Genomic DNA, 10,004 nt, shown 5'->3' with positions numbered 1-10,004 from the left:
AAAAGAGCGGACGAGTGGATGAGCCGTCGTAACATGCTTTTCCCCACCTCACCATCACCACCTCACCACCATGACTGCCGCACCGACTGAAGTCCCAGCTATCACCACGCCCACCCCTTTCACCATCTCATTCTCTGACGCAGACCTCGAGCAGTTCCACCGCAAGCTCGATGATGCTCGCCTGCCCGATGGTCCCATGTTCCCGGCCTCCAAGTCCAAAGACGTCGAGCCAAAGGCATTTCCTACCCTTGAGCTCATCAAGGGTGCTCTTCAGTACTGGCGTAACATGGACATGAAGGCTTTTGAGGCTGAGCTTAACACTTATCCTCACTTTACGACGTCCATCGACTGGTGCAAGCAGCTTCACTTCATCCATCAGCCTTCATCGAGGCCAGATGCTATCCCCTTGATCTTCTGCCATGGATGGCCTGGCTCGTTCCTTGAGGCCGCTCACATCGCCAAGCCCCTCGCTGAGCCCGAAGATCCCAGCGCTCAGGCATTTCACGTCGTCATCCCTTCGTTGCCCGGCTATACCTTCTCGAGTGGACCACCGACGAAGGAGCACGAGACTGGAGATGTCGACGGCTACTGCCGCCTCCTCGACGCTCTGATGAGAGGTCTGGGCTACGACAGGTATGCTGCTCAGGGTGGTGACTGGGGATCAGTTCACGCCCGTGTCCTGGCCTCACGCTTCGCAAAGAACGATGGCTCCGGCTGTCGTGCTGTCCACCTAAACTTCCTCCCGACGGTGCCTGGCGGCAAGTACGGTGGTGGCCTCCTCATGGCTCTGCCCGAGTCGGTGTCCCAAAAGCTGGCAGACTGGACGATGAGCGAAGAAGAACGCAAAGCTGTACGCAAGGCCCTCCTTTATAACAACTACGGATCAGCTTACTACAAAATTCAGCGCGAGCGACCCTCCCAAATCGGCTTCGGCCTGATCGATTCGCCCGTCGCCATCTTGGGATACATGGCCAACTTTACCAACGGGCTCGGCATCAACATCGGGGCACAGGTCCGCAGCACCACGCAGGATGAGACTGAAAACAAGCCAAATGACGCTCCTGTCGAAGTCAAGGAGCGACCGGGTCAAATCGAGGCAATCTTCCCCAACCGCGGCGAGACAAAGAGCAAGCTCGACATCGACTGGCTCCTCCACGAAACTTTCCTCTACTGGGTGACAAAGAGTGCCGCCACTTCTTTCCTCCCTTACGCCCTCAACAAGCCCTTCGTCCTGTACATGCTCGATTCCACGTACCGCGTCGATGTGCCCTTTGGCTACACGGGCTTCCCCAACGAGATCATCGATTGCCCTCTCAATTGGGCTCGTAATGCCTCTCGCTCCAATACCTCGCGCTTCACTTGGTACGCCAAGTCGCCCACGGGCGGGCATCTCGCCTCGACCGAAAAGCCTCACATCTTCATTGCCCACATGCGAGCGGCCTTTGCGCCAAAGGGCGAAGATTCCGTCAGCAGCAACAAGGACGTGTATGGCAAGCAGGGTGATGAGGACAAGCTCTTTGTGCAAGGAGCGTCGTGGAAGAGTGGAGGACTGTGGGATGAGGAGAGAAAGAAGGACAAGAAGACGGGAGCGGCGCACCTGTGAGCGTGTCTCTCTACGATCCCGAACAAAATGACATTCCATTCACGAGAGCGATACAGGGCAAGACGATGCAGACACAAACAATCCTGGCGGCAAAGCGATCCTGTTTCACGCCATGTTCAACGGGCGAGGTCCAGCACGATACGTCCCGCAATGCGGCCGTGATGCATGTCGTCGTAGACCTGAGGCAGCTCGCTTAAACCCTTGACCTTGTATTGTACCTTGACCTTGCCCTCGTCGGCAATTTGGAGGCACTCCTTGGCGTCTTCGCGGTTGCCCACATAGCTCGGGCGTACCTGCTTGGAGTAGAAGACCGACCAGAAGACGTCCATCTTGATCGTGGCATTGGGAGGCAGGCCGACGGGGACGAGGACACCGGTGGGGCGCAGGTACTCTAGAGCTCTGCGCGCGTGAGAGGAGGTCATTGAGTGATCAGCGATGGACTCGAAGTGTGCGTACTGCGCTATCGCGATTTACTTACTGCTCGTAGGCCTTTGCTCCGCTCGCAGCAACGACAGCAGCATGGGGACCGAGTCCATCCTCGCTCGCAGCCTTGACCGCGGCCACAAGATCCTTCTCAGCAGCAAAGTCGACGAAAGCAGAAACTCCGTACGAGTCGCACAGCTTCTTCTTCTCGTCTCCCGTGTCAATGGCGATTACCTTCAAACCGGCAGCCCTTGCGTACTGGCAGGCCAAGTGACCCAGTCCGCCGCCAGCTCCGGAGATGGCGAGGGTCTGTCCAGGCTTCAGGTTTGCGACCTTGATCGCCTTGTAGACTGTGACGCCTGCGCAGAGCAACGGGGCGGCGGCGTCCAGGGGGAGACCTTTGGGAATGGGCGTCGCGTGAGACGCGTCGGTAATGGCGTACCTGTAGGCGCCGCAGCAACGAAAGTCAGTCCTGCGCAATACGGTGGTCGATCCTGGTGGGAGCTCACTGCTGGAATGTGCCGTTCTTAGTAAAGCCATGACACTCAGCTTTCTGGCAGTTAGGCTCTGTCCCTGCGGCACAAAAGTCGCAATTGAGGCATGAGCTGTAGAGCCATTTAAGCCCTACAGGGTCGCCGATCTGGTGGTATTTGTCGGCTCCTTCACCCAGTGCAACCACCGTACCCGCTCCTTCATGCCCACCAATCAGAGGGAAGGAGGCGTGAGCTGGCCAGTCGCCGATTAGGGCGTGGCTGTCTGTGTGGCAGACGCTGCGGCGAAAGGAGAGACAGCATCCAAGGACGGTCAGTGGTGAGCACCCTTACCGATTTGCACTCCGCGCCTTCTCGCCCACTCACCCACTGTACTTGAGTTGGACGAGAATCTCCCCTTTGCCAGGTTTGGCCGTAGGGACGTCTACAATGTTGACGGAGCCACCTTCCTTCTCAGCGACGGCAGCCTTGTGGTTCTGAGGGATCTGAGACGACATGATAGTTTAGTTGCGGAAGATGTGTGATCAGATTGGATGGACGAGGGATAGAGGAGAAATCAATCGAACCAAATCGAGTCGAGATACATACCTATATACACGCGAAGCGCAGGTTGCGACGTGGACAGAGCTAGCTGGCCCGTCTCGCTGTCGGGCGACATCCCTTGCCTCTCTTGCACACAAGGCAGTGATCCGGTGACCATATCTTGGCCACCTGTGCATAAAGATACACACTGCATCAGGCCGAAGCAAGAGAGGGAAGCTATGATCGGAGGTACTTGCGCGGAAGGGTCACGATATGGCAGTGGTCACCTGAGGAGAAGCAATCGCCGGCCAGCCAGAGCGACGTTGCAATGCCTGTTTCCCTTCCTGCACACTTCGTGTAGGAGCCCCGCAAATGTCGCACGACTCAGATGGCTGCAGTCTTGCATCCCTTTGACGGCCACTGATTCCCACGCTAGCTCAGAAAGGTCCCGTCACCTCGCTGAATGAATAAGGTTGATCTGCGCCGAAGTAGTGGCCCGTGCGCTCTGGCCTGCTGACCACAATGACTCAAGGCGCGGCTGCTTGCCGCCACATCCGCTTGCGCGACATCAGTCATCTGACTATCGTTCGATTGTGTGTTTCTATGTACAGTATTTCGCTCGTCTTGATCGCTCACACTACTTTGCGACGAGCCATGTGTTCGGGAGAATGATCCGTCTCGTAGTCGCAATGGACAAACGCCCGATCGACGTTCGGAAGCGACTCGAGCTGATTCTGGAGCGCCTCGCTCACGTCGTGCGACTGCCAGAGGGGAGTATCGCGATCAAAGACGACGTCGACCTCGACTGTATAGGTCGGCCCGGTATGATACGCCTTGACAGCGTCGATCTTTTCAATCTTGTCGTGGAACTTCCATGCCGCGTAGGTGACGAGCTGCAAGAAGTCGGGCGGGGCTCCGTAGCCGGCGAGCTCTCTGAAGTTCCTGGCTGCTGTGATCGACCAGCTCGTGATAATTATGGCCGAGATGACCATGGCTCCCGCTGGGTCGATCCACCACACAATCTTGGAGCCCAAGGCCGAGGTGAGGATTCCCAGGCCGTTGATGCCCAAGTCATTGCGGTGATCTTCCCACAGGACTTGAATCTGGGAGCTGAAGCGGCGGAGAGCGAAGCAGTAGAAGAAGAGGCAGAGCTTGACGAAAAAGGCAACGCCGACTGCGACTAGTGATGGAACATGAAGCTTGTTGGTGTCGCCGCTGGTGTGCGTGGCTAGGTCTCGAATGGACTCGACGACGAGGATGCATGAGACGGTGCCCATGAGGAAGGCATAGACGCAGTTGCCGACATTTTCAAAGCGGGAACCGCCGGTGGGCCTGACGGAAGTTCAGGGCTGGTCAATGTCCACTCTACCTAGTGGACCTCGCGCTCGTCCACTCACCACTTCCTGTCATCGACGCGAGTCGACTTGCGGTGCAAGTAGAGAAGAGCCAGATTGGCAAAGGGGTCGAAGACGGAATCTGCCGCCGTGGCGAAGAGGGACAGAGAGAGAGATGATACGGCGGCGTAGATTTGGAGGATGGCCAGGATACAGTTGGCGGCCTGGGCATGAGCGGGAGGGGAAGGGACAGTCAGTTCGAGTAGGCCAAAGCTGGGTACGCGCCTGCCACACTCACGAAGCTGCCGTAGACTGCAATCTTGACCTTGAAGGCGTTGTCCTGACGGTCATTGTCATCGTCTTGTCCATGAGCGTGGATAGGCTTGAGGAGTCGCTCAATGTGCTCGTTCTGCTCCTCGTAGAAGCGCTTGACGTTCTTTTCGGCCTTGCGACCGCCCTTTCCAGATGGACGACGTCGCAGGTCGTTTTCACCGACGAGTCGGGAGCGAAGAAGGAGGCTGCGCATGATGAAAGACGGGGGGTTGGGGAGGGTCAGTCAGCCAGGCGTGTGAGGGCTATAGGCCCACGCCGACTCACGGGTCGCCCTCCTCTGAGCCCGGCGTGATTCCCGCATAGCTGACGCTGGGAATTCTGGAGATTTCAGACCAACCGGCTGCGGTAAAGGCATCCCCTCCGACACTTTGCTCGCGCAAATGCCTGTCGGTTGCCGTTGAAGGTGGACGAGGGAGCGCAGCCTTTGGGGCAGTGAGCTCAATTTCCTCGTCGCGCACATTCTTGGGTGACAAGGGTGGGGAAACGCCTGGCTGATGAGATGATGGGCCTTCACCGGTCGCCTTGCCGGCGACTGCGGCTATGATATGTGACATCGTCGATGGTTTGGACAGAGGGGACTGTCTTCATCTCGACGCCAGTCGATGCTCTCTTTTCGCTGCGCCAAGGCGTGCGGGCGTCGTGTGCCAAACAGAGAGGCGATGATCGCAGGCACACTCAAAGGCACCTGAGCGGCGGCCTGCAAGGGCAAAAGTGGTGAGCACGGACCAACTCCACGTGGTTGGTCATTTTCCCTTGGGGACTCGAGACCCGCCAGGCCGACGACGGTGGGCTTGGCCTTAGTTGCTTTCTCCTCTGCCGCATACCATGATCCTCACCAGCATGTCCTCTTCGCAACGTCCGCCAGAATGGTCTGCCTCAGACCGCGAGTCATTCGCATTCGAGAGCACCGCAAAGAGGTGGCCTAGTGAGTGACGAGGATGACGAGTGCCAGCCCACCCAACCCGCCATTATTCATGCTTTGCAATCGCATTCCAGTCATCCTCACACAGGCAGTCGACGCACTCTTTCAGGCAGCAGCCGTCCTTGAAGCATCCTCCTCAGCTACAGACACACAAGAAAAGGTACACGAGTCCAAGGTCATCATTGAGCAGTAAGTTGGCGCGTGGGGGACAGCGGGCAACCCAGGCAAGACTTCTTTTGACGCTCATCGACTCTCCTCTTGTCCCTCGGCCAGGCTCTCCAAGCTGAAGCATGACATTGGCAGGGACCGCCCTCTGGAGCCTCTCCGTCAAGACTCTGGCCCTGATGTCAAACTCTACAACGACATTCTTGAGCGCGAGAAGCCCACCTGGTTCTCGGCCGCATGGTTGTTTGCCGAGTGCTACCTCTACAGGCTGGTGAGCGAGCAGGCCAGCGAGCAACTTGAGCTATCAGATGGTCGTGCAGCTGCTCATTTGTGTCACTCCTCCCCTCACACAGGTGCGCAGCTACTTCGACTTCAGCAAACATTGGAAGAGCTATGACCCGTTTTCTTCTCAGAAGCTCTCCGCCTTCCGCTCGTCAGGAGCAGCCATCGAGCAGCTCTCTCAGACGCTCGAGAAGCTCATTGGCCAACAGCAAAGCCAGGCAGGAGCAGCTGCGGCCAGCACAGAGGGAATCAAGGTAAGCTTGACGTCCCCGATGTGAGAATTTGGCTCACTTCAGCTGACGGTATTCTGTCCCTGGCCCCCACCCGCTCAGGTCACCTTCTTCCTTCTCGCTCAGAGCGCCCTTTGGGGCAACGCTACCGACTTGTCCCTCCTCACTTCTCTTTCTCACGCCGATATCCAGACTCTCCAAGCAGGCGGCATTGGTGCAGATGCGCAAAAGGGTCGTGAAAAGTTTATTCTCTCCGGGCTCAGCGGCCTCGACGAAGCGTGGAAGCGCATTGAGACTCTGCGAGCTTCAGGCGGCGGACGAGTCGACATTGTCCTCGACAATTCCGGCTTCGAACTCATCACTGATCTCATGCTCGGACAATGGCTCGTCGCGACCGGACACGCAAAGGAGGTCGTTTTCCACGCCAAGGCCATGCCCTGGTTCGTCAGCGATGTCACCCCGCCCGACTTTGCCTTTGCCATCGAAGCGCTTCAGGAATCTCGCTTCTTCGAGGATCGCAGTGATGTCCAGGCCAAGGAGATGGCAGAGAGGCACGCCAGGGCTCGCTCGAGCAGTCGCAACCGCTTTGCTCAGGCAGACGTGAGTGAGTTTGCCGGAGGAGTCAATCCTGCGCCGGCAGGTTCAAGGAGCTTGCAGTACCAACCCGACAATGGCTCCGCTCCTGCGCCGGGAGAGAGTCCAGCGGGATCACGAGTGCTTCAGGCGAGAGAGGGAAGTGTCGAGGCTCGAGGTCGCTCCAAGGATGCTCCGGTCCCAGCAGGTTCAAGGTCGCTGCAAATGGACCCTGCCTACTTCCAGTCATCTCGCTCTCGCACCGTCTCGCCAAGCCGATCCTTCCTCGTTGACTCGACGGCTCTCAGCTTTTCGGACCTTGCCATCGTCGACGAGGAGCACAACGACAACGGCGAGGAGGAGAGAAGGGGACGTCGCCCCGCTGCTCGTACCGCTAGCCTGGGCCGCTCAGCCAGTGGGTTCCGCAGTGTCTCTCGCAGCGCGGCTTCGTCGACGGCAACGCAGCGCTTGGCTGCGACATGGGCCTCGTACCTGCGTAGCGGCCAATTCAAGCTCTCCGTTCCACCGACAACAAGGCTTGGCGCAGCCACTGGCCTCGAAAAGGGCGACTTTTGGACCGAGGGTGTCGGTTTCGATGCGATGCCATCTGTGGCGCCCGCCTTGCTCGCCGAGCTGCGCGAGAAGAGCAACCTCGTCATCTTCAAGGGCGACCTCAACTACCGCAAGCTGACAGGCGACTTGCGCTGGCCCTCTACTGCGCCATTCGAGACTGCGCTGGGCGACTTGGCTGGGAAGATCGACATTCTGGCCCTCAGGACGTGCAAGGCAGACGTCGTCGTCGGATTGGGTGAGGGAGTCGAGGAGAGGGTGCAGAAGGAGGATGCAAAGTGGCGCGTCAATGGCAAATACGCCGTCGTACAGTTCGCAGGAAAGTCGTAGCGGCGATGATCGTCTTATGCAATCAATTAATTGATGAGGAGGGTATGCAATGTGCCCCTCGCAATCGTGCTCACAAGTGGCATCGATCCATCTTTTCCCAAAGTGCTCGCAGCTTGCCAACCTCGTAGCTGCCCATCTCCATTTGTCCTGCTTCCCGCTCGCCGCTGCTACTCAGCTCGCCACTCTCTCCGAAGAGCTGCGCTTCCACGCCATCTGCTGCGCTGCTTCTCAGTCGCTTCCACCATGAGCCGTTCCCCTCTACAACCGCCTGCATCGCTCGCCTCGTCACTTTGACCGTCGACGCCTTCATTTCGCCCTCGCCTACGATAATGAGGAAGTTGTACCCTGCGAGCTGCGCCCTCTTGATACGCTTCGACAGGCGCATATCCAGCGACGAGGGCGGACTCATCTCGATAAAGAAGCGCTGCAGGGAGCGAGGCGCAACCCCTCCGTCTTCGGCTTCATAGTCGAGGCCAAGGCTGAGCTGCTTCCTCACCTTCTCGCAGTATGCTAGCACCTCCGGACTCGTCGTGACAGGGATGATGCACGCTTGGCGAGGGGAGAGCCAAAAGGGCCATGCTCCTTCTCGCGACTCCATGAGAATGGCAAGGAAGCGCTCGACGGAGCCCAAAATCGCACGGTGGATCATGACAGGGCGATGTACGCTGGTCGTTTCCGCGCTGGCAGCCGCGCCTGGCTCGTAAGTGAGGCCAAACCGCTCCGGCAGCTGGAAGTCGAGCTGAATCGTCGCCGTTTGGTGCTTGCGCTGCAGCGAGTCGACGAGACGAATGTCGATCTTGGGTCCATAGAAGGCGCCATCGCCGTGATTACAAGTCCATCTCACGCCCGCTTCATCGAGAGCCTCCTGTAGAGCCTGCTCAGCACGGTCCCAGTCTTCTTGTCTTCCTAGACTCTTGCTGGGTCGTGTCGATAGGACGACCTCGAAATTTGGAAAGCCAAAGACGCTATAAGCATCTGAAAGCATCGTGAGCATCGTTGCGATCTCAGCCTTGATCTGTTCGGGAGCGCAAAAGACGTGAGCGTCGTCTTGAACGAAGCGTCGAACGCGAGTCAGGCCAGAGAGGGAGCCAGAAGGCTCATTGCGGTGCAGTGGAGACCATTCGGAGAAGCGTAGAGGCAGGTCGGAGAGGCTGCGAGGCTGCGAAGAGTAAATGAGGCAATGACCTGGGCAATTCATGGGCTTGAGGCCGAAATCCATGTCCGGGAGCGGAGTCGTCGATGTAGAGGCGGACGCAGAGGTGGAGGCGTCGCTCTGCCCACTTCCCTCAGCATCATGAGCAGCGCAGCATCCTCGTCGCTCTTCTATGACCTTTGCAACCTTGGCTGCTCTCTTCATCTCCTTGCGCTGCTGCTCCTTGAAGCCCTCGACGCCGAACATGTCCTCACGATAGTTGTCCCAGTGCCCACTCTGCTCCCAGAGTTTCTTGCGGTAGATCTGCGGCGTGATCACCTCGTCGTAGTCGTGGACATCGTAGAGGTCGCGAATCACCCGCTCGACGCGGCGCGCCAGTCGAGTGCCGTGGGGCAAGAGGAAAGGCGAGCCAGCAGAGTGAGCGTGAGTCATGAAGAGAGACTGAGATTTGCCAATTGCGAGGTGGCCTCCTTCTCGACCCTGTTGCTTCATGTCGCTGCGCGTGCGGATCTGTGAGCCGAGACGCTCCTCTACGATTTGGCTCGATCATCTGCTCACCTTTCTTGCTTGAGTCTGACCTCGAGCACTTCTTTGCTTGGGTGTGACCATCCGCGGACGTTGCTGAGCCATTGGGTGGTGGGGAGCTCATCCACGGACGCGGCGCTGGCATCTGTCGGTGTGAAGGTAGCGGTCGACCAGTCGGTGACGGCGAGAGCGGCGATTTGGCCTGCCAGAGGGGAATGAAGAGCGGAATAAATGATCAGAATGCTGTTTTCGCCTTGCGTGGCGCCTTGGCAGCGACTCACGTGTTTGATCAAGAAGAGGGTACGAAGGTGGCGGCGCTAGGTCGCGATGAATGACTGCGCCTGTCGGACCGGGAGTCTTGAGAAGGAAGAGTGGTATTGAATGGCCTGCAGTAGCCCATATGCGTTCCAGCTTGAACGGATTTGATGCGAACATCTCGATTGCCTCTGCGCGCGAGACAAAGGCTCTCTCGACGTGGGCGTCGGCGTTGACCCACTCTGAGATACGCTGTTGTGTAGCTGCCTTGTCCTTGTCGGTCAGAGCTACCG

General features: G+C 58.2%; 5 protein-coding genes across 5 annotated transcripts; 2 read left to right on the top strand and 3 right to left on the bottom strand.

Moving 5' to 3' along the window:
* Nucleotides 1-70: 70 nt before the first annotated feature.
* BDZ90DRAFT_219833 (alpha/beta-hydrolase) lies at nt 71-1,603 on the top strand (the record flags this gene model as incomplete). The annotated part of the gene is made up of 2 exons (XM_025504414.1): nt 71-1,012; nt 1,127-1,603. The coding sequence occupies 2 exons, from the start codon at nt 71-73 to the stop codon at nt 1,601-1,603; spliced, it is 1,419 nt and encodes a 472-aa protein (XP_025362433.1).
* A 116-nt stretch (nt 1,604-1,719) lies between these two features.
* Nucleotides 1,720-3,014, bottom strand: BDZ90DRAFT_219847 (putative ADH1-alcohol dehydrogenase I; the record flags this gene model as incomplete). The annotated part of the gene is made up of 4 exons (XM_025504415.1): nt 1,720-2,002; nt 2,082-2,468; nt 2,536-2,796; nt 2,884-3,014. The coding sequence occupies 4 exons, from the start codon at nt 3,012-3,014 to the stop codon at nt 1,720-1,722; spliced, it is 1,062 nt and encodes a 353-aa protein (XP_025362432.1).
* A 518-nt stretch (nt 3,015-3,532) lies between these two features.
* Nucleotides 3,533-5,037, bottom strand: BDZ90DRAFT_240089 (CDF-like metal transporter). The gene is made up of 3 exons (XM_025507370.1): nt 4,672-5,037; nt 4,437-4,597; nt 3,533-4,371 (listed from the first exon to the last, which is right to left on the bottom strand). The coding sequence occupies exons 1-3, from the start codon at nt 4,897-4,899 to the stop codon at nt 3,672-3,674; spliced, it is 1,089 nt and encodes a 362-aa protein (XP_025362431.1). The 5' UTR covers nt 4,900-5,037; the 3' UTR covers nt 3,533-3,671.
* A 482-nt stretch (nt 5,038-5,519) lies between these two features.
* Nucleotides 5,520-7,918, top strand: BDZ90DRAFT_232205 (DUF89-domain-containing protein). Its single transcript, XM_025506168.1, has 5 exons — nt 5,520-5,631; nt 5,703-5,817; nt 5,902-6,064; nt 6,147-6,329; nt 6,408-7,918. The coding sequence occupies exons 1-5, from the start codon at nt 5,547-5,549 to the stop codon at nt 7,776-7,778; spliced, it is 1,917 nt and encodes a 638-aa protein (XP_025362430.1). The 5' UTR covers nt 5,520-5,546; the 3' UTR covers nt 7,779-7,918.
* Nucleotides 7,849-9,601, bottom strand: BDZ90DRAFT_246204 (class II aaRS and biotin synthetase; the record flags this gene model as incomplete). The annotated part of the gene is made up of 3 exons (XM_025507540.1): nt 7,849-8,046; nt 8,068-9,461; nt 9,538-9,601. The coding sequence occupies 3 exons, from the start codon at nt 9,599-9,601 to the stop codon at nt 7,849-7,851; spliced, it is 1,656 nt and encodes a 551-aa protein (XP_025362429.1).
* Nucleotides 9,602-10,004: the final 403 nt, after the last annotated feature.

The sequence above is a fragment of the Jaminaea rosea genome (assembly GCF_003144245.1).
Source record: "Jaminaea rosea strain MCA 5214 unplaced genomic scaffold BDZ90scaffold_6, whole genome shotgun sequence".
In the NCBI taxonomy this organism is placed as follows: domain Eukaryota; kingdom Fungi; phylum Basidiomycota; class Exobasidiomycetes; order Microstromatales; genus Jaminaea; species Jaminaea rosea.
This window is presented reverse-complemented; position numbering and strand designations above follow the sequence as displayed.

Bases quoted from the DNA above. Each gene is read 5' to 3' on its own strand.
- BDZ90DRAFT_232205 (XM_025506168.1), top strand. From the start codon at position 5,547: ATGTCCTCTTCGCAACGTCCGCCAGAATGGTCTGCCTCAGACCGCGAG. The intron at 5,632-5,702 runs GTGAGTGACGAG...ATCGCATTCCAG, and splicing joins CACCGCAAAGAGGTGGCCTA to TCATCCTCACACAGGCAGTC. The intron at 6,065-6,146 runs GTGAGCGAGCAG...CCCCTCACACAG, and splicing joins AGTGCTACCTCTACAGGCTG to GTGCGCAGCTACTTCGACTT.
- BDZ90DRAFT_240089 (XM_025507370.1), bottom strand. From the start codon at position 4,899: ATGCGCAGCCTCCTTCTTCGCTCCCGACTCGTCGGTGAAAACGACCTG. The intron at 4,598-4,671 runs GTGAGTGTGGCA...GCTCATGCCCAG, and splicing joins TTGCAGTCTACGGCAGCTTC to GCCGCCAACTGTATCCTGGC. The intron at 4,372-4,436 runs GTGAGTGGACGA...AACTTCCGTCAG, and splicing joins CGCGTCGATGACAGGAAGTG to GCCCACCGGCGGTTCCCGCT.